The sequence below is a fragment of the Heliconius melpomene genome, chromosome 16, assembly GCF_056956725.1.
Source record: "Heliconius melpomene rosina isolate 202511_hmr_F chromosome 16, ASM5695672v1, whole genome shotgun sequence".
NCBI lineage: Eukaryota > Metazoa > Arthropoda > Insecta > Lepidoptera > Nymphalidae > Heliconius > Heliconius melpomene.
The window spans coordinates 8848128-8871807 of record NC_140404.1 but is presented as its reverse complement, the minus strand read 5'-3'; the positions used below and the strand labels follow the sequence as shown (position 1 = coordinate 8871807).

Below are 23680 nucleotides of genomic sequence, written 5' to 3'. Positions count from 1 at the left end.
CTTTTATGATGGAATTGAAGAAACGAGAATGTTATATAATTACAATTCTCGATTATGAGAAAGAAATCTAATACAAAATTCTCCAAAATTTTATTAAATTATTCGTCAAATAGCACTTTCTAAAGCACATAGTCTATAAGTAAAGCAAAATAGGCAATTCTAAACCATTCATTCATTCGTTCGCATTAATTCAATACGTATTGAAGGCTGGCGCTTTATAAAAAGCTGGCACATAAAGATGGTACTTTACGACGAATTTAGGAGCCCTTTCAAAATATTATTAGCCTTTGTGAAAGGTTCTATTTTCACGCCACAAAGGCAAAAGTGGCTGGTTATTCCATACATAATCATTCCTTCCCGTTTTCTCTCGTATGCTCGTTGTTTATGTCTGGTTATTTTTTTACCCTTTGGTCGGTCATCGCCCTCGTATTACCATGATAAGGATAAAATAACGAAAATATGCCAGCCTATAATATATCTCGTCTTTTTACAACTATGTTTACTATATTGAGATAAAAACTTGGTGTGTTGCTTTTATTGTCAATATCATATAAAAGCTTAACTTAAATGCGTATATAATCTTTCAAAGCTTGTAATAAATTATGATGAAAACTTTTCCCTTTCACGCTGTATCCCGCATATAGTAGGGTAGGCAGAGGTAGTAGTGTTAAAACACTTCATTCCCCACTTTCTGCTATAATTCCGAGGCATTGCGTGTTGAGTGGCGGGACTGAACGCCGTAAAATACGAGATCATTTTAAACTTAACCAATTGTGATAAAGTTTGGCCAATATTGTATATTATGAGTACATATGAAATTAAATAGTTTTAGAACATTAATTATAATTTGCGGTTGCACTGGGAAATGAGAGAACGCAGCATGTTAAATGGCTTTGATTTACGAAACGCTTCATTATTAACATTAGGTACCTACAATATAAACAACGTGTGGAGATTCACTATCTATAACACACACAGCAGGGTAGGTAGAGGGAACCTAGTGTTAAAACACTCTGCCATTTTCTGCCTAATTCTGGAAACATTGCGGAACTTTAACTACGCGCTTTGCTTCGACACCAAAGCGAATAAATGAAAATATACATTTAAATAAATATTTAATTTCCTCGAGTCGGGGATCGAATCTATAACCAGTCGCGATTACACTTGTGGCCGTGCACCACGTTTGCCCGGCGAAAAAATATTATAACTTTAAGCTAAAAAAGCTTTGAAATTAATTTTAATAGTAGTATAATTTACGTTAGTGTATTTTTACAAGAAAAAATAAAAAACAAAACACATTCTTATAAAGGTACATGAAGTTCCATTTTTTAAAAGCATTTATAATTATAATTCTAGAATATGTCACTAGGTCAGGGATTTATATGGAGAGCTTTTTAATTATGTTTTATAAACATTTTCATATTTATTTTAAATGTAGAGTCGAAAATATATACAAAGTGTTGTTAGAGGCTGTCGTGGCACAGGCTTGCGGTTGTGGGTTCGATTTCCACCCGGAAGAATTAAATATTTAATATTTTCATATCCTCGTTCTGGAAACGTGGCAAAGCACAGCGTTGAGTTCCACCGCTCAACACACAATGCCTCAAGAATTCAATGGAAAGTTGGGAACGAATGTATCTTAAGAGGGTATGGCATGTCTTAACAGTAGGTTCCCAGGTTACAACCTTCTATGACTCTACAGCATAAAGTGAAAGAAAACAATGTACCTATTCCAGGCTATTGCAATTAGCTATATGATGTTTATTTTATTTTTTATTATTATTAGCCGTCTGCTCTTTCCGAGAAAAAAGGAAAATCCCACAATTTTGTGCTAGACAGTTAAATTTAAATTCGTTTTTGATTTTGAGAAAGTTTTGTTTTTATTTGAGGGACAGACTTATTGTTTAGACATTTTGTACTCATAAACTCTATTTCTAATAGTAAAATAAATATGTAAAGCCTCTAGGCTTCCACAGTCAGCTGGTTGCAATTTTTTATATAGGTACTTTTACTATCCATTCATTTGCCGCTTGGAAAATATTCAAAACATCGTTTTCGAAATGTAGACGGAAAAGTTCAAATTCCTAGTATAAAAAAATCTTATCAAAAAAAATGTTGACAATTCTCTGTTAAGTAACTTAAATATACATTTTAAATTTAATATGATAAATGATCTAAGTTACTCATTTTAGCGTTTATAATTAAATTCTTTTAAATAAAAATTAAATCTTTGATCCACGATAGTCAAAAAAAATAATATAATTAAAAACACATACATAGTTACAGTTTTATTTACTTGGAGAAGGAACCTTAAAATATTTAATATTTAAGTCACGACCAGGTCGGGGCAAAGGCCTCCAGTAATGAGCGGATTTGGAGCGCAACGCGCCGCTACTTCAACGGATATATGAATACAGTGCCTCTAGTAAGCGCATCGCAGGTTTACTTCTCTAATGATGTTTACTTTTTTAATGAGAATGTCAAAATATTTTCGCTTTAAGTAATAAATAGAAAACTTAAAGAAACAATAAAAAATAAAAGCAAGTAATACTCATTTTTTATTTCAGTTTCAAACTGGAGTCTAGTGTTTAGTGGCGGAATTCAACGCCGCGCTTTTGCCTCGACACTAATAAAATATGAAATATTTTTTTCTCGAGTGGGAATCGAACCCACAACCTGTCTCGTTTACAGTTAGTTATACGCTTGTGTCCTCGTCGCGACTGGCCTCAATTTATAAAATATAAATAAGAAAAAAAAATACTCAAACACCAAAAATATAAAAAATTTCCTATATAAAATAAATACTAAAGATTGCCACAGACTATAAAATAAATAAAAATCACACGAGCCCACTGTAAAAGGTCTATACTGTAAATTAATGGTCTGTGGCAAATAAACGATACATATCCGACATCTGCACGCGGCAAAATGCAGGTTGCGAATTTAAATACACCTACAGAAGCTTACGTTTAATTTATTAAATTTTACTCTACATGGTCTACTTGATTACGAAATAAATAAATTAAATATTTTACGTAGTTTTAATTAAACACCGTCGTGGCGCAATTGTGTGAGCATAACGTAGTGGTTATGGGTTCGATTGACACTTATTTTATAATTTCTTTGCTCTAGTGTCGAGGCAAAGCGTGGCTAGGAGTTTTAACACTAGGAGGAACCTACCCTGTTATATACGGGATATAGCATGAAGCTCAAGAACAATAAGTTTAAATTACAAATGCATAATTATGCAAATATAATATAGATAAACTACATATAACAATAAATTTTCAATTGTGAAAAACAAATAAATTACTTAATTCGGAAATATTTTCCATTATTAACAGAGAATTTAATAACATAACAATCAAGAAAATTTATAGCATTGTCCACGTTAACATTACTTAAAGCAACACAAAGACCGTACTGTTAAACAATTCGTGGTATTTAACCACTTATATTAAATGGCGCGACAATCTGGTGGGATATTAATTTTGAAAATCGCTAACAATAATAGGTATCGCGACGCCGCCATGAATCATACATACAATGGGCCCCAGCACCGTCGGCAGGAGAGGTGCTAACAAAAGCTATATATAAGCTATTCCAAGTTATATTACCGCTACTCCAGTGTGTGGGTGGATTTATTAGGAAAGTTGGATTCCAATTAGTTTTCTATGGTGTTAAACGGCGCGGCTACGTTTGTAGCATTAATTTTGCGGGTTTGTTTTGGCTTTGTTTGTAATGGGTTCCCTCTTGGGGTATTAAATATGGATATCGGTGAATGTTTCATAGATAGATAGTAATGGAGTATGGAGGCCGGACGTAGTGCAGGGGCACAAGCGTGTGACTGAAATAGCGACAGGGTGTGGGTTCGATTCCCATTCGAGAAAACGATTTTTTTTTTTTTATTTCCTCGTTCTGGTACCGCTTTAAAGCGCGGCGTTGAGGTCCGCCATTTAACACGCAATGTCTCCAGAATTCGGCGGGAAGTAGGGAAGGAAATGTCTTAATACTAGACTGCCTCTTCTTATCGTGCTATCTGGGGGAAACAAGGTCAAGCTAAAAAACAATTGAGCAAAAAAATATATAGGTACTATTATATACCACCTATAATGTTTATTTAATGTAGGTAATGTATATAAACCATATAAAATGTTTATAAAATAAATAATATAACAAATAATAAAATATTTAACAATTAGCAGGTTGGATGAAGATAAAAGCACTTCACAAACTTCACTAATATATTTCAACGACTCGCACTTATCACAGCACTAATAAAACGTGATAGCACTTCCACATCCACTTTAAAAGCTTCGCAATCTCTTAAGACAACTTAAGTCCCAGCTGTGTACTGAAACTCATAAAAATATACAACTCTTGACGCTCAATGGCATATAGCAGTTCATTTTCACTAAACTTCGGGTAAGTGAGAAGTGGTCACACGTGGTGGAACTCTGCAAATGGGTGCTACGTTTAAGGAGTGAAGGTATGACACCTGCGGCCGGTTCTAGAGCTGGGTGGGTACTTTTAATTAGGTTAATAGGTTGTTACCGTTACGGTTGGAAAACTGAATCGGCTGTATTGATTTAGTATTGTCTTTAAATAATATTTATCTTAAATCTTTTGTCAATTAAAGTTTATGGTTTGATATGTATAGTAAGTAATTATACTGTAATAACCTCACAAAGTAGTCTAATTTTTTTGTCTTTCCTTTTTTAAGCCTTATATCTTATTTCGCACATAGTAGGGTTGTTAGAGGGAACCTGGGAACGTAGTGTTAAGACACTCGATTCCCATTAAGACACTTCCCCACTTTTCGTCGCACGCACGCTTCCAGCGTTGCGTGTTAAGGCCAGAGCCAAGAAATGAAAATATTAAATATTTTATTTCCTCGAGTGGGAGTCGAACCCACAGTCTGTCGCGTTTACAATCAAAAACTTGAGTCCCTGCACCACGACTGGCCTCTATAACTACTATTAAGCCGCAGTACGATCAAACTTTAATGATACACTCGCAGAAGTAAATTCAATAAACACTCATAGAGACGCGCCAGGAAAATTGTCGAAGCGACCAACTTTTAACGAGCTAAATCGAAGAGACATGAAAAAAACTAGATGCAAAAGCTTCAAAAGAGTTATAACTGCAAACAAACTGGGCGACCCTTTAGTTTTCTTCAAGTTCAATCAAAGAGCGCAAACAATTGTGGTCCAGGGGGTCCAGGGGGTCCAGGGGGTGCAGGGGACTGGGGAGATGCAGCAGATGACTCATACGGGGCGGTTAAAATCAATAAGTCGCCCCGCCGCGCGTACAAATGTCAACTTTATGAGCTCGCTTACACTAATTGAGATATAATTAACCAGGTTTGTAATTTTACTCTTAGTTACGTTGGATTTTTAATTTTGAACAACATATTATATCAGGTTCACGCTGTAACTCGCACACAACAGAGTTGGCTTAGTTAACCTAGCTAAACACTCTATGTCGAACGGCGGGACTCAACGCCGCGCCTTACCTTGACACCAAAGCGAAAAAATGAAAATATAAATTTTAACAAATATTTCATTTCCTCGGATGGGGATCGAACCCAAAACCAGACAGTCTCACACTGGTGCCCCTGCGCCACGGCTGGCCTCAACAACATAAATAAGTATTTTTTAAACAATACCAACTTAATTAATTATGCTAGTAATAAATAAATCAATAGACGCCTGCCCCTAATAAAAAGATCATTAGCGAATACAATCGGAATAGAAACGATACATTAATGATTGAAGCAAATATGATTCGAATTTTATTACAGTTATATTATATGGTATACTAGCACAGTTAAAACTCGTATCCATAGGATAGTTTTGTTCTAATGATACTAGTACAAATGTTAATATAAATAATGTAAGTGTCTTCTTAAAAGTAATTTTTTTTAGGCTTCATCCTGTATCCCGCATATATAGACCATCCGCATCCGCCGAATTCTGGAGGCATTGCGTATTGAGTGGTGGAACTTAACGCCGCGCTTTCTCTCCTCACCAGACTCAAGAAATGAAAATCATCATTATGATAGTAATGGTGACAATATTATGAATATGAATATTTTTATAAAAACGCTTTTAAAATCCACAAGTAAAGCTTCCTACAGACAACAAATAGCCTAAACCCCACCCCACACGAACCTTATTGTACAAAAGTACAGTCAAATGCATTTGATTTTCCCATAATTGCAACTCCCAACCTTTTTGGACATAGCAAAATAAGTTAAAAAGCGCATAATTTGGACCATTGTCAACAGCGAACGATTATCGGCACTCGTCACTTCCGCATTCTGTCGCCCTCCGGCTGACTTGACTGGGGAAAAAAAACTGATAATTTGCATCCACTGCAGTAGTTGATTCAATGCTTTCATCACCGCAACGATTTTAATTGGTACACGAAGATTTATAGAAAATATTTCCATTAAATCGATTCATAATTAAAATTCTGTCTGTGGCTCTTTCTGTTCATAATTACTTTAGCGAAATCTAATATTGTAGGTAATATGATGGAAATTTCAGCTATAAATTATGCATGTTCAGAATTTAACATAACAAATTCAGCTTAAACGGTAACAGCTTTAGTTAATGATGGTTATAATAGATAAGTTTGAGCGTATGTGAATAAACTTTTCAGTAATGACCAAACAAAATATATTAAACCATGCTAACCACATTAATATTGCTTTTCTATACTAAAAAGGTAAATAGCTTCAGTATGTATTCCGCACACAGCAGAGTAGGCAGAGGGAACCTGGGAACCTAGTGTTAAATCACTTTGTTTCCATTAAGATACTTCCGTTCCTTATTTTCCGCCGAATTATGGAAGTATTGCGTGTTAAGTGGTGGAAAACGCTTATGTCTCTACTCGTATATTTTTACTACTACCGCTATATTTTTAATATATCCAGTAGATCTTATGAGGTTGAATGTTTTAAATTCAAATAATATACAATATGCAATTTTCAGTAAAGTAATAAATAACAAAATTCTAATAAAAAAATCATTCCATTTATCAACGCTCACCATTTATAAATACTAGAACAGGAACATATTGGAACTGGAATTAATTGGAAATTGAAGATCATTCCCATATTTTTTTTAGTTGTAATAATTAATTAACTAAAGTATTATATGGCTGTGCAAACAGCACTTAACGATCCTGTACTAAACAAATGAAAATGAACATTAAGAGAACGTGTGTATTTCTATCTGCAATTTTAAGCAATCGTAGAGTCATTAATAAGCCACAAAAGACAGTTAACTGGGGACGAGGACCACTAATCTGAGGGTTAATTGTGAGACCAATGATCCAGTGAGTGTGGTCAAATGAATATTATTGCTGACCGTTGAGGGTTTTAATATTGAAAGTTTATAAAGTGAAGATAACGCAAAATATAAGAAAAGGTTATATTTTTTTATTTTTTATTAATTGATATCTTCCTTGATTATCACAAAAAAAATTCGCAGAATTCTGAATCCTTGATTATCACAAAAAAAAATCGCAGAATTCCACACAGCGTGATGGCGAAACTCAACGCCGCGCGACACCAGAGCAAAAGAAAGGAAATATAAATTAAATTAAATATTTCATTTCATCGAGTAGGGATCGAACCCACAACCTGTCGCGTTTACAAGCACACTTTGTTCCCTCGCGCCACGACTGGCCTCGAATATCGATAATAAAAGTATTACGTAAATTATCATTTTAACGTTTCTCTTCACAGGTATTAGCTTTCAAGCCATAATTCCGCTAAAATAAAAATAAAAGCAGGAGTCATATTTCAAACAGTCGGAGGGTTTAGTGGGCTCGAGAGCAGGCTACCTACAATACTGAAGTAAGGCGACGAGTGCTTTTGTCGCGCGCTGAGTGCGGTGCGAGTGTCGCGTGTAAATATTGTCATGGGAAATGTAAATGTATTAATAGAATGTTTTGTTAAATCAAACATCAGCTTCACGCTGTATCCCGCACACAGCAGGATAGGCTAGGTAACCTAGTGTTAAGGCACTCCGTTTCTCCCACTTTCTGCCAAATTCTGGAGGCATTGCGTGTTGAGTAGCAGAACTCAATGCCTACTACTAACTTAGTAGTATTGAATATATTAATTTAATATTGAGATTTTAAATTATCGTTTGTTTAAATATATATATTTTTAGATGCTAGTTGTTTTTTTTATAATTATTATTATTAATGAATTCTGTAGTAGTATTTTCTATGTTCATTAAAAGTAATTAAGCTATATTCAAAATAATTATTATAACTAAATATTTTTCTGCATTGCTATCTAAATATTTCAATTTATAGATAGGTATATTAATTATTCTCTGTATTCACATGGTAATTAATGGCAGTAAAATTGAAGGAAGGCAAATACTCTACAAAGCTCCAAACTCTACAGCAAATGTATTTCTGAATTTTGCCTACGTCCTAGGTAATTTAATATGCTGATAAAAAGAACAATGTAAGTTAGAGAAGTTTTGGAAAGTTAAACTAAACATAGCGCAACGGTTCATTAGAGAGACAAAGTTGTCTGGTTCATGTTTTAATTTTACCATATTTGAAGCAATGACATACCTGACTGAGGCTGTCTCCCAGACTGCCGTCAGCGTCTATGGGCCTCAAGAGGTGGTTTGTTTCTTTTAAGTCGCGTCTTTGTTTTCGATCTTGAGCCTCTTTCATAGCTTGGCTTTGCAATCTCTCGAAAAATTCTCGGGGTTTCATCGGCGGGGGCTCGTCGTCTGGCGGCGGGGGCGGTGGAGGAGGCAGCCTCGTTCGCGGCGAGCTACGTATGAGTGATCTCTCGTCATCTTCAGTGGATCTCTCATCGTGTTCCGAATCAGAACTTCTGCTGTCACGCCGCCTCACCCCTTGTAAGTGGGGTTCGAGAAACGTCGCATTTCTGGAACAAAGAAAACAACAGTTGTTTATCTTACGAATGGAAACACAATATCCTATAAGTAATTTATGGTTGGCACTCTGTGGCCAGTCCAAGTCAATATATTTGGTACCAGCACATGCTCCCAGCGTTCACAGCAATTGCCACCGATAGGCACCATTACACAATCGATTCACGTGTCTACTTCCGACCACCCACATGGGGTACACATTGGGTACCACTGACCAGACTAAAGGGACATTAAGCAAGATTTATTTCCAGAGTACGGCCGTTGTCGTATTAATTAAAAACCTCCGTGGGGCGCGAGAGTGTGGACTACGCACCGGCTGTATATGACATATTACTTGACCGTAGACCTATAAAAGTTTGCACTGTTTACAACCTAAAAAGAGTTGATATGAAGTTGAAAATAATGATTATGAAAATTCAATCAACCTTTAAAATTATATAAATAACTAGTGGACCCGAACGCGGCTACGCCCGCTTGAACTATAAGAATATTTATGAAATTATTTAGAGTTTTCAATAGAGAGATGCGTTAAGGAAGCTTTTTTTGGGTGACGTTTTCTAACAACAAACTTTGCAAATCGTTGCTTAGCAACGACGGTTGTTATTAACATGGCGGAAGAAATTGTATGTCAAATTAATAAATATTTTAATATATTGGTATATATCGAAAATATTACAAATATGAGAAAAAATAGTATCCTATGTTCATCCTGAGACCCTCAAGTATCTCTATATGAGTATTTTATCACAATTAAATTAGCGGTTGGTTCCTGATTGCGTAAAAGACAGACAGACAGACAGAGTTACTTTCGAATTTATAATATAGGTATGGATAATAATAATGTTTGCCTTCGCCAGCATTATAGTTGTACGTCTTTGTAACACTATTTGTTTTCGATATACATTTACAGGTACAATAAGTAACTTTTCAGTCAAATTAAATGCATAAATAAGAAAAATGTTTTAAATAATTTAATTAAAAGCCCGAATCACCCTAAGTCATTATATAAGTTCATAAGCTTTAAAATTATTTAAGTATAAGAAAACTTTAAAGTTCTTATTATAATACACAAAAAAAATTATAAACGTAATTAATTAAATCAAATTCTTTATTAATGAATAAAAATTAAAAATGAAATATTTACTTGTACATACACACACACCAAAAGGTTCCAAAGTACCTTAATGTGTACACTAACACATATTATAAGCAAGTTTTACCTTACAACTATACGTCTCTATGCCTATTAATTATTCATATCAGGGAAATGACGGCAGGAGGAGGTGACGAGCTATGTCATTAATTACTAAAACGTCATAATTCGACGCCTGGTCCGTCCCAGGTGGGGTGATGAAACTGTCATTTATTTCAGCACAAACAAAATGATTTGTGCCCTGGAGCGGTTTAGACGTCAAAGTGACTGTAAGCGATTACATCAATTAGAACAAAATATATGGTGCTATAATATTACTTGCCTTTTGCAGTCCAATTAGCTTGATATAAACGACCGCAAGCCTCGAATTATGCTTTTAGAGTATCCCTTATTTATTCTGAATTAATTATGTGCTATTAAATATTTCATACTGTTTTCTTTCGTTTACGTGCTAATATAAAATATAAGATTTTTGACTGCAGACTGCGTTGCTTATTACGTCCAAATATCATTTGAAAATAATTGAAATAATAAAATATGGCTATTTTTTAATACGTTCGATAAACTGCGGCTTTTATATCTATTTAAATTAATATACCTAAATTGATAAAAAAACACTATAATAAGTTCAGCCCTCAATTGATGTTGTTAACATTTAATTATACAGCTAGAGCCGGTGGTCACAATCGCATAATTGATATGATCCTAGTTATTGTAGGTAATAAGTATGTAAACCTGGTAGAGTAAGAGAGTAAGCTCTTGTTATAATTATTTAAAGATAGATTTACAAGAAAATGAGTTAATAATTATTTAATTTTGAAGGCAATCCATATATCGTTTTAGCTACATCTCTCGTAGCACATAAAATGAATCTTATGTCAAGACACTCGCTCTGAAATGAAAATAATTCATTCTTTCTAGTGATCATCAAACCCACAACCATCGTGTTTACGGTCAACTCTTCCACTGTGCGTCGATGGTATACTTTTCATAATTATTTAAAAAAAAAGGAAAATAAGTATAACATATACATAACTGAAGAAGTGAAAGTATTGATGATGATTGTTAACTTCCTACATGGACGTAAGTGGAGATGTAATAAGATAAGTATTAGGAAAAGTGTTTTCACTATGTTTACTTTTATATAACTATAATACTTAATACTGCAACGAAATGCCTACCGTAAGTCATTAAAAAAAAGTCAGCTTCACGCTGTATCCCGCACACAGCAGTGTAGGCAGAGCAATCGCTAGTGTTAAAACACTCAGTTTCCTATTTACCGCCGAATTTTGAGTGGCGAAACTCTACGCTGCTTCTCTAAACTTCGAACCTACAACCAATCGCGTTTACACTTGTGCTCACATTTAAATATTATTTTATTACGTTTTTTAAAAAACATAGCCATTAAAAACATGAAAGCTGTCCCCCTGCGGAGCAGACAGTAAGTCATTCAGCTAATAAGCTCGAGTCACATTCATTACACTTAATTAGTTCTGTGTTTGTTTTGCGGCATTATTTGTCATAGCCATCCCTGATGCTTCCACTGTTTTTCTTATTTCGCTGTTTATTGTTTTGCTTTACAAAGGGATTCCCTTCGAAGGTTTATACTGACTAAAATAGAATAGAAGTAGGTATATCTATTAATTTAAGGTAATTAATATGTTAAGAAAAATCTGCTTCACGCTATATTCCACACATAGCATGGATGGAGCCTAGTGTTAAGACACTCCCCTCTTTTTAGACCGAATTCTGGGTGCACTGCGTTGATTGGCGAAAAAATAATATAAATTTATGTTAATAATTATTCATTAATAAGTTACTTTATTATCACCGTACCGTAATTAACAGAATTTTAAAATACTTAAATTATATTATTAAATACCTTAACAAATTAGTCGTAAAATTTAATGTTTAGCATCATTCTAAAGAACTATGACTCACTTTTACTTTAGATAACTATTTGATTTATTTGAATTCAATAATTACTTACTTAAGAATTAAAACTATTCTTTAAAAACAAAGCATGTTTTTAAAAACTTTGAAATGTATTACAAATTTCACTATAATCTTTTAATCCAACACTCTATTTAGATAGTGTACGATTTCTCTATCTAAATAGAAACAACACTAAACAGATGAAACGAGGAGACAGGTGTGCTTTGCGAAGCCCTAGGTAATCTATCTCTTATTTGTATAGATCCTGAATGGTTGAAAATTGTGCAGCGACGGTTGAACGACTTTGTATGAGAAAGACCGAGTCGAATGCACCTAGAGTACATCTACGAGTACTGAGTTATATCTATTCCATACATACAATATTTGTAGCTGATAAATTAAAATATACAGAGAAATTAGAAATAGAAAAAATAGAAATTAGTCAAAATAAATTATAATCAACGAATACAAAATTAGGTAATGTTTATAATAAAAAAACTATTTTCTTCCCATATTATGTAATATATTTTGTCCAGATTATATTATGCAAGTATGACAAGTTAAAAAAAAATAACCTAAAAAATTTTGTTATACATACATATGAGGTATATTTAAAATCTATTAAAGAAAAAAAATATTTTTATATTATAGTAGAAAATATTTTTATAGCAGCAATAGCAGCACCTACAAACTCTTTATCCTATCCTATATATATACTCGTATATGAAACTCTTTTACACCCACCCCAGTGAATCGTACAAAATGCTTTCACTTGGATTCGTGCGTCTAATGCGTTTCCGATGAAAGTGCACAGCTTTGAGAGTGCATTCGCAAGGAACAATTTTCTCTATATTTTTTATATCCATTTGTATATTAAAGGAGCCAAAGTATACTTGTTTATGTTCATAATTTCCATAGTTTGTTTAAATTACAAGAATAACAATACCTATCCTGCTATCCTGCTGTGCTGTATCCCGCACAGCGTGAAGATAATGTTAATAGTTTAAATGATTATAATTATACGAATGAAATCGTTTCTGTAGGCATACTAAGTAATTTTACGTCCAAGGCCAGAATCGTAGACTTTCAACATTATAGTAGACCTTCCACGCCTACGGTAGCGAAATTTCAATTTTCCCTATTCAAATTTACTTTGGAATAATAAAATTTATTATAATATCATTGTACGTTGAGTAAAGAATATTGAAATAACTGAAATGGAGTGCTTAATGTAAATTATATTCAAAACTTTGAGCTCTATTATTGGACTAGTGGGCGCGCGCGACTTCGCCTGCTTATTTGCACCCTTAGGGGGAGAATTCTAGAAAATCATAAAACATGTGTTCAATTAAATACTTTTAAGAGTCTAAGTTTCAAATTTTATAAAAATTGGTGACCATTTAAAGTTTTTTTATACAAAGTTTCAACCCCTATTTCATTCCTTTAGGGTTTAAATTTTTTAAAATCCCTTCTTAGTGGATGTCCAGATTACGAAAGTAAACTTCTGTTTAAATTTCACGTTTCTACGCACAGCGGTTACGGCTGTGCGTGCGTCTTACCTCAGTCAGTGAGGACAAGTCCTTTTATATATATTGGATGAAGCTATTTTATGGTTGGTTGTTTGTATATTGTATGCACAAAATTCCTTAACATTATAAGTCTACGTTACAGGAAAATGATTGAAATTTCTATCGAAATACCAGCGTTTCCAAAATCACATGTTTCACTTTAAATGCAATTATAATTATTTTTTAGTTTCACGCCGAGTCCCGCAAGCATCGGGGGAAGGCAGTGGGAACCTAGTGTTAAGACAGTCCGTTCTCCATTTTCGACCGAATCCTGGAGGCGTTGCGTGTTGAGAGGCGGAACAGAATGCCGCGCGATACCAGAGCGAAAATATTTACTATTTAATTTCCTCGAATGGGGATCGAACTGACAACCTATCGCCTTAACAATCACACGCTAGTTTTGCCCGTCCACCACGCCTGGCCTTAAAAATTGCAAAGAAAATAAAGAACAAAGCATTAAACGAATGAATTATAAAAAATGAATTATATAAGCTGTTATTAAAATAAATTAGAACAAGTCCCCCGTTAACTTAAAACTAACTGTATTCGATCGCGTAACCCACGCTTATGTAAATCGAGTCTAGCATTGAATTAGCATTGCACGGGAAACGTTCGTCTGTCAGATGAATATGTGTAAATTGAACGTCTTTGTTGCTTTGAGGAAACTCTAACCTAGTTAGTGGAATATGGGATTAAATGGTTCCGTTGTTCTGGGACAATTTAACGGATGGCTTACTTAAGCTATTATACTGATAGGAAAAAATTGTGTGTGAAAATACCCGATAGTAACTCTTACGTAAAATATATTCTAAAAATAATTTAAAAATAATAATAAATCACGCTACTTCACGCTATCCCTAGTACAGTAGGGTAGGCAGGGAGAACCTAGTATTAATACACTCAATTCCTATATAAATCAAAGAAAGTATTGATAATTTTATGCTAGAACCTCATAACTTGAATCCTGATAATATAGATAAGGTTGAGTTTAAACTAAGCGTAGAAAGCATACCGCCAATATAACCAGTAACTTAGCATAAACTGCAAGTTGACTAACACCGGCAATCCCCAAGTTGACTGAAATCAATTAGATGACAATAACTTCGCCAATTTGAAAGCTATAATAGGTTTAGATTTGCTATATTATATATTCCAGAAGTAAAATGTTTTTGAATATTTTTGTAAGATAATAATATGGAAAATTAATTGAGTATTTTATAATATTTACAGATTCTAAATGTATTATTTAGTTAGTTAGTCAAGTTAAAGCTAGTTAAGTAGAAAACTATAGATCTTCGTTGTGTTCTATTTTTTTAAATACAATACAATGGTTGTGTAAACAAAATATAAGAGAAAAATGTCATTAAAATTTGATATAAATTCAAACTTTAATAAAAAAATATTAACTTGATATGACCTTGATAAGTATTTGCATAATAATATAAAAACAAAATTTTAATATAAGTACATTATTTACCTATGCTTTACATCTCCATGTGCACTTTAGCTTTCACTGACATTACATAAAGTGGTTTGCGTAACATCTGTCAAGACGCCTTCGCTAATACGATTATAAGTGTACCTATATCTATACGTGGGTACCTAGAGGGTACCTAGAGGTACCTAGAGGCTAGAGTGCTCGCAACTGACACTTTTGATATTAACGTCTGAACTATCTAGCAAAATGCCGTGGAAAATGAAATTGATGTGCAAGCGACGTCTGAAGGAAGATGGGTTTGATGGCATTTATTATGGATGTAAGTTTTATCAAAGAGGACATCGATGTTTTAATATGTACAAATATATTTTTTAAGAACGAAAATATTTCGTTTATTGTTTTCGTTTATTTTTTTAGAGTGTTATTCCGCACTTGGTAAAGAAAAATACGTTTTTAGACAACATATATAAAGACTTGAATAAGCTACGTAATAATTTGAACGTAGTGGGTTCAAATTTTTATACGTTTTTTAAAAAACTATTTTAGTAAAATATCAAAAAAATAAATATTAATTAATCATTATTGTATACGGAGACATCATATTATAGGTTTCAAACTACTTTACCTAAAATCATAACCCACTTGCAGTTTTGTATGACAAAGAATATAAATACATTATAAATTTAAACAAAATCAATATTCTACATTGGCATACAAAAACACGTTTTATTGACTTAAACAAATTTAGTCTATTATAAGGCATTATTTTATCAAGAGACGAGAATCGGTTCCTTATTTAATCTCGACATTCTTGAGTAAATCCATTGGCTCCTCCGGCAAAATTAACCCGAACCTTCCTACGTTGGAAATTATATTACCAAGTCCGCTTTTAATATTATTTATGTTGGAAAACTTTGTCTACTGTACTAATAGCAGCTTTTATAAAATTTTCTATCTATAATTTGTCTTTAACAATGAAAAGATTAATTAAAACGAAGTTATAAAAGTTTGTTCACATAAGCTAAAAAGATTCAGAATTATAGAAATTTTAATATTTTCCTTCAATATATCAACAGGAACCTTACAATTTATAGGTTTTATACCAATAATACGGCCCGCTCGCGGTTTCACCCGCGTGAACTATGTTATTATTAATTTCTGTCTCCATGAGTACCTACTAGCATTTGTAGTAACGAAGTTTCATACAATTTTTCAACCCCTATTTCTTCCCCTTAGGAAACGAATATTACAAATTCCCGTCTTAGCGAGCACCTACCTCCTATAAGTAACTCCTATGCAAAATTTGAGATTAATAGCACATGTAGTTTCTGAGATTTCGTGATGAGTGAGTGACCTTTCGATTTTATATATGTAGATATAGAAGATATAGGTTACCTAATAATAATTGAAGAAACTTTTCTAAAATATATAAATTTTAAATCTATATAAATTTGCATACGTGTGTTTACACTATAAAGTCATAATGTGAAATATAGAGATAATGTACGTAGTGACCTGTGAGAGACGACTGTAACCCTTTTAGCGCCGGTGCCGGTGCCGGTGCTCTCGACCGGAAGCTTTCAGTAAGTACGGAAGGTGAATTAGGGTGATGGAGTTAATTTATGTACTGCACGCGTATAAGGTTGTTTTATGAAAATTTAATTTTACTATAGTATATAATATGTTTTAGTATTGATTATTATGTTAATTAAATATTATAGATTTTAAGAAATGAATAAAAACATTTTTTTAGAATGCGTACAAAAGTTTATAAAAAAAGTACCTATATAAAATGTCGTGTTGTAAAATTTTTTATAGGTTTACTTAAAAATATATTTATAATAGATAACATTTACTAAGAAATTAAATTAATTATTTACTAAAAAAACATGTCGAAACAATAAATAATTAATAATTACCTAAAACATTGATCTAAATTAGCTTGTAACTTAGTATGACAGTATAAAATGTAGAATTTTTAATATGAACTTAATTACGAAATTCCATTACATCATAGGTGTTTTACGAACAACTTTTTACATTTCATATTCACAAGTTTATCAGCAACATGCATTGGCTGGACACCTCGTTAACCTTTTGTAACTTTAAAATGTCGCTCTTATCACCAAAGATATACTCGAAGCTTGCGTAAATGCCCCACAACCAGTTATACTTTCGCTAATAAACTTGATATTTAATTTCAATTAAAAAATAATAATACTAAATTACGACTCTAGGTGCGATATAGTTTTATAAGGGTGTTTGTAATAGTCTCATTTATGATAGGAACATTAAGGCACAATATATTATGTTATATGTGTGACATAATATATTGAATAACTAGCTCCCCCCGCGGCTTCGCCCGCTTGAACTATACGAACATTTATTTGATGTTATTTAATTGTATGTAGAGAAAATTAGTTAATTATTTTAGTGTGGTTTTCTATATAAGTATATGTCAATAAAATTACAAACAGATACCTACTTAAATCGTATGTATATGTATGTATGTATAAATTAGTATAATAATATTATTCAGAATATTATGTCATCAGTATTCATTACAGATTAAAAATAAAATGAAGGACGAAAGAAAGTAGGTCGAGATAATATTAACGATAACACTTAACACCTAGCCAAAGTAGACAAATTAAAAAGTATATATTTTTATATTACCTAATAAAAAAATATTAAAAACTACGATAAAAATCAGTTTTACACTGAATCCCGCAGACAGCAGGCTAAGCAGAGGGAATCTAGTGTTAAGACCCTCCTTCCCCCCACTTTCCGCTTTCCACGAATTCTGGAAGCATTGCGTAATGAGTGGCAAAACTTAACGATTCGCTTTGCCTCGACACCAGAGCGAAGAAATGGACATATACATTTAAATAAATATTTCACTTCCTCGAGTGGTAATCGAACCCACGACCAGTCTCCTTTACAGTCACACTTAGTGCCCCTGCACTACTTTTTTGCTGATAAAAAAAAAGTCATTGTGTACTCGTATAGCCAGTGACACTGTCCGTTCGTGGTTAATCTGTTAATGTGTCGCTTCGAGCGTGAGTAATCAGCTCCAACGTCGGGTCATCGCGTAAATTAGCTGTAAGGGCACGGAAATGTAAATCATTTCGTATTATCTTATGCAAACGTTTCAGGAAACTGGCTTCCGAATTGGAAATTGAAACTGAAATTATTGTTTCGGATATTCTATTTACCCTATTACCTATTATAGGATAAGGTGTACTAATTAATATTATTTTAGGCAGAGGGAGCTTAGAGTTAAAACACTCCGCTCCACACTTTCCGCCCCATTCTGGGGGTATTGCGTGTTGAGTGGCGGGATTCAATGCCACGCCTTGCCATGACACCAGAACGAATAAATGAATAAAAATAATAGTTCATTTCCTCGAGTAGGAATCGAACCCATAACTTGTCGCGCGCCTGGGCCACGACTGGTCTCTATATATAATTATAACTTAAAATGCTTATGATTTAAGTCATATACGACGACCTGATTTAGATTAACAACGATTCTTCGAATACAATATCAATAGTAGTAGAATACCTAAATATACACTTATAATATTTTCCAGAACTAGAAACCACTTTTTCATTCATTCCTATCATAAATTTAAAAAAGTCTTTACTTTTAAGAGAGATTACTTAAAACACACATATTACAAAGAAAACTCCCACTAGCTAATATCAAAGAAGGTATAATAATGTATTACCGCGAACGGTGTGTACCGAGACCTATCATTGTAACGTTGCTAGTTTCCTGTGGAAAGTGAAAATTTTCTTATAAATAAATATGTAGGAGAAAACCCGTGATCAACTATCTGGTTGTAGGTATACTTAGAGCAAACTTTCTTTCAAATTAAAATCACTTATGTTTATTACTGATATGGTATCTAAATATACACACAGTTTAAAAAAAATCTTTTGGCTTACTTTGATATATCTTTATGATATTTAAAAGAAACAATACTTAATAGATATATTAGAGAGAGGGAACATGGAAACCTAGTGTTAAGACACTTTCGTTCGAGTGAGAGTGTCCAAACTCAACACTTTGCAGCGACACTAAAGCGAAAAAATAAAAAAGTACGTCTACTTAATTAAAAAATTAAGGACACTAAGTTATTAATAACAAACTAATTTCGCAATATAATAATTCATATACAGTTTACAATATAATTATGTAAATGTGAGACTTTCTAGCTTCTTAAGCCCCGGGCCCCGGCGTGGGGTAAAAGGAGGAGAAGGAGATCAAAGCACACCACATCCCTCCACTCAATATATAATGGACCCTCCACTTTGAGGCATGTCTACATTAATTTCGCGAACGTTTAAACGATACAAACGATGACAGCTATTTGCTATGCGTAATTAAAGTTGCATTCAAAGGATTCAATTATCACAATTAGAACTAACATGTTAATATGAGATTTTGTAATTTTTAAATTTGAGAGGAATAAAATGAGTTAAATGATTTAGCAATGCCAAACTTATAATTGTTTTGATAATATTAATTAGAAAAATGGTGTTAGAAGTTTTCTATCTATATCTAGTAGTTCCCCAATTCTCGCCACCACACTCGATCGATTGGGAAAGGCCTATGCAGTGGACAAGGGATGGCTGTCGATGATGATGATGATGATGATGGTCTAGTAGTTAATCCGCTTGAATCCAATTGCGTGTTGAGTGGTGGAATTCAACGACACCAAAATCAAATAAACTTATGTATTGTAAGAAAAATTCGAAATATTTCTATTCAAATTTGGTTTATCCTAATGTTATTGCAAATTTAATAATATAAACTCACATTCCACCTTCTTCGGAGCTCATGTAACCGTTGTATAATAAAGATAATAACTGAGCTCTCGGAGTAACTCAATCCTCGATGTATTTTTACTTTATTTTATCGCCGACATTACTTTTGTAATAATCTTGTTATTATACGTTTTATGTTAACCTTTAAACGACTGTGGCAGTAATGTATCGATGAGCTAATAATGTTTAATGAATACTGAATTGAATGAAAAGTTTTTAAATTAAAATGAACTGAAAAATAGTTATTTATTTTGTTTGTGTTTAACGTGATTAAAAATGTTTACAATTTGAACAGATTTATATAAATACTCGTATATTTTTAAAAAGATATACAATAAATAATAAATATCTATTTACAAATAAAAGTGACTACTAAGTATTGTCCGCCAAAAGTATGAAATTTCATTTTCAATCAAATTACTATTATAGATCAATTATCGTCTGGTTAAAACTTAGAAAAGAGTTAAATTAACTGACTGCTAGCTTCCATGGAGCTTCCCACATACAAGTACATATAAGTTCAATATTCATTTTCCAGAAAAGATCCTCTAGTCTCTGCGAGATGTTTTTAAAAATGCAGGTATTCTTTCAGACTCTTTTCACAATACTACAATAATCTGTTTATCCGACAACATATTCAATGATATACTAAAAATAGTAACAGGAATATGATAGGGACGAGAAGTAAAGATAAACTCGTAACGCCAAGTTATCGCGTTTAAAAAGTTAATAAATGTTTTATATTTTTCCATAAAACTATATGACTACTAACACTAGGTTCCCATGTTCCCTCTGCTTATACTGCTATATGGTATGAGTATAGTGTGAACCTAAAAGAGCATTGAAAAGACCAACTCCCGAATTTCTTTGTGGCTCTTCACTGCTCAAATTTACTGCACAACTAACTTCCTTGCTGGTGGTAGCTTCATGTTCATTAGGCGATTTAGAAATGCTTAAATAGTAAAAGTTACTTATTTATATAGTACCTACGTAGTCTACGTAATATTGAAATTATATTTTAATTTAAAACACTATGAAGCAACACAAATAAATTAAAAAGATGTTTATAGCAAAAACTTAAAAGCAGAATTTGTAAAGGATTTTAGTTGAATAATTCCATTCAATTCAACTCGCGCCGTCTACTCGCAACTTCAGAATATTTAAAATATGCAAGAACAGTACAAAATTTATCCATTGCAGTCCTCTAAACTTTGAAGACATTAAAATCTATTTGAATCTTGGAACTTTTGACGGAAATAGTTCCTCGAATTCCATATCTTAGAGTGAAATGGGAAGTCCAAACGTGCCTTATGTCTGAGGAGTAGGAGCTATGCTGGTTCGAAACAAAACTGTCGGTCGGAGATAGTGCTCGAAGCGTTTACGGAACATTTTATTGATGCAATAAGCACTTGACGGCGATTGCGACGAGTGTTGAATTGGACAAAATAGAGGGAGCGAATTTAAACATAGTGATAATTGTTATCTATTCGAGTGGTTTTGTTTTAGTAGAGTACCTAATGTTTTACTTAGAGATCTTAGTAAATTTACCGTATAATATGTCAATGAGATATGCTGATTATTCTTATATATTAGTTGTTTATACCTTAAAGAAAAGAACGTAAAAAGAAGCTTTGGAATATATATTCCAACTATGCTTCAAAACAGTTTTTAAATTATATATGCTTAAAACATTTTTTGTAATAATTTACTAAGAGGACATTAAAGTTTTCAGTTATATATAAACAAACAATTTTATTTTGCTCTTAAAATATTTTTGTACTGTTTTCATATAATAATTGTAAGCAACATGGTCATGGTCTAATTCAATTCGTTTTATTAAAACAACATTCAATTATAACAATTAATAACGATCCAGTTATTTAAAGAATTATTAATTTCAAATAAACTTAACCTGGATTAGTAAAATTAATCAAATATAAAATAATTTGTTATTCAACGAGTAACACTTTTGTAGTCCATTAGCATTCGGTTGATTGACCCAGAAACGATACATTTACATTATTCATTGTGGACATAACCATTCATTATTAGTTCCTTTTGTATAATATATGTATGTATGGATTTTAGAAAAATATCTTAGTAGGGAGTTTCCCTATAAATAAACAAATTAAAAAAATGTAGAGTAATATTGACAAAAATATTAACGTTCTGCTTATCTTACAAAGAAATAAACAAATAAAATTAATTATTTCCTAGTATTTGGTAATAACGACAGTATTTATCAATAATATTAATTTATATAAAAAAAATGCTTATAACGTACTATAGAAAATAATTTCCATTATTTATTGCAAGTATTACACATATTTAAAAAAATATTAAATTTACCTAACATTAAACAAGCGAAATATTCTAGACTACAAAATAGCACTAAATTTATTCACCAAAAGCTGTTAGCTTTGCGTCGTAGATATAATTTAAAATTAAATCCCTTGCGCACTAGAGTTTTCCCTTTAACCATATTAAAATTTCCTCTAAAATCTTTTCGGTCTCAAGACGGCTTCGTTGCAGTCCGTTTTAGCAAGTATAAAATTGACCGACCACTTCATATAGTTTGGTCTATATAATTTTACTTTTAAATAAAAAAATAGATTATATAAAAATAAAAATTTATATGGTATAAAATCAATGTTGTTTTTACATAAAAGTCATGATATAACGTACACCATACCCAGTAGGGCGTACTTCGTAAATGTTATAACATCTTCGAGTGACAAAAGAAAAAGGAACACTTGCCATATATTGACGCACATATTTATTTTATAGTAATCATAATTTTTTTATAACTAAATTAGTGGACCCGAACTAGTGGACCCGAACTACGCCCGCTTGAACTATACGGATATTTATTATATATTTATGAAATTATTTTCAACTTTCAATAGAGAGATGCGTTAAGCAAGCTCATTTTGGGTGACGTTTTCTAACAACAAACTTTGCAAATCGTTGCCTAGCAACGACAGTTGTTATTAACATGGCGGAATAAATTACATGTCAAATTAATAAGTATTTTAATATATTGGTATATATCGAAAATATTACAAATATGAGAAAAAAAAGTATCCTATGTTCATCCCGAGACCCTCAAGTATCTCTATATGCGTATTTTATTACAATTAAATTAGCGGTTTGGGCCTGATTGCGTTTTTACGCAATCAGGCCCAAACCGCTAATGATGATCTGTCTTTTGACAGACAGACAGACAGAGTTACTTTCGAATTTATAATATAGGTATGGATATCTCCGAAAATTATTTCAATCTGTACTTGTAGGGGGAACCTGGGGACATAGTGTTAAAATATTCCATTCCCCACAAGGAAACTTTCATTCCTCACTTTCCGCCGAATTCTTTAAACATTTCATATTAAATATTTCATTCCCACTATAAGGAATCGAACTCAAAACAGTTTACAGTCACACACCTACCTACCTGCACAACGGCAGTACCAATGCTATATACGTACTTATAATATTTTAAAAAAGAAGAAAAATACGTTTATGCAGAAATGCAAGCTTGTACGACACGTTGCCGACAAAGCATTTTTGAAATTTATCCACTTTTTATCCTAATTTTAGCTAGCAAGGGCAGTTCATTGAAATTCCTTAGGCATTGTTTTCATATTCCTTTACGTTTTGGTTTATATTATTACGAACCCGAGCACGGTTTAATTAAAAAAGTTCCTTCTCTCCTGTTTGTTTTTAGTCCACCTTTTAATCTACGTTTTGATATTCAGCTTTTTCATGTGTTTAAAGATGACTTTTTATTTCCAGTATGAATAGCTAAAATATACTGAAC

At 32.6% G+C, this 23680-nt stretch overlaps 1 protein-coding gene across 6 annotated transcripts in view; it reads right to left on the bottom strand.

Annotated features, from left to right (window-relative positions):
• Positions 1–23680, bottom strand: part of spri (Src homology 2 domain-containing protein sprint) — a 178987-nt gene that overhangs the window by 19619 nt on the left and 135688 nt on the right. For all 6 annotated transcript variants that reach the window (XM_085198827.1, XM_085198826.1, XM_085198825.1 and 3 more), the window contains one exon: positions 8605–8929. In XM_085198827.1, the coding sequence (XP_085054953.1) occupies positions 8605–8929 (325 nt within the window). The remainder of the gene's footprint in view (positions 1–8604; positions 8930–23680) is intronic.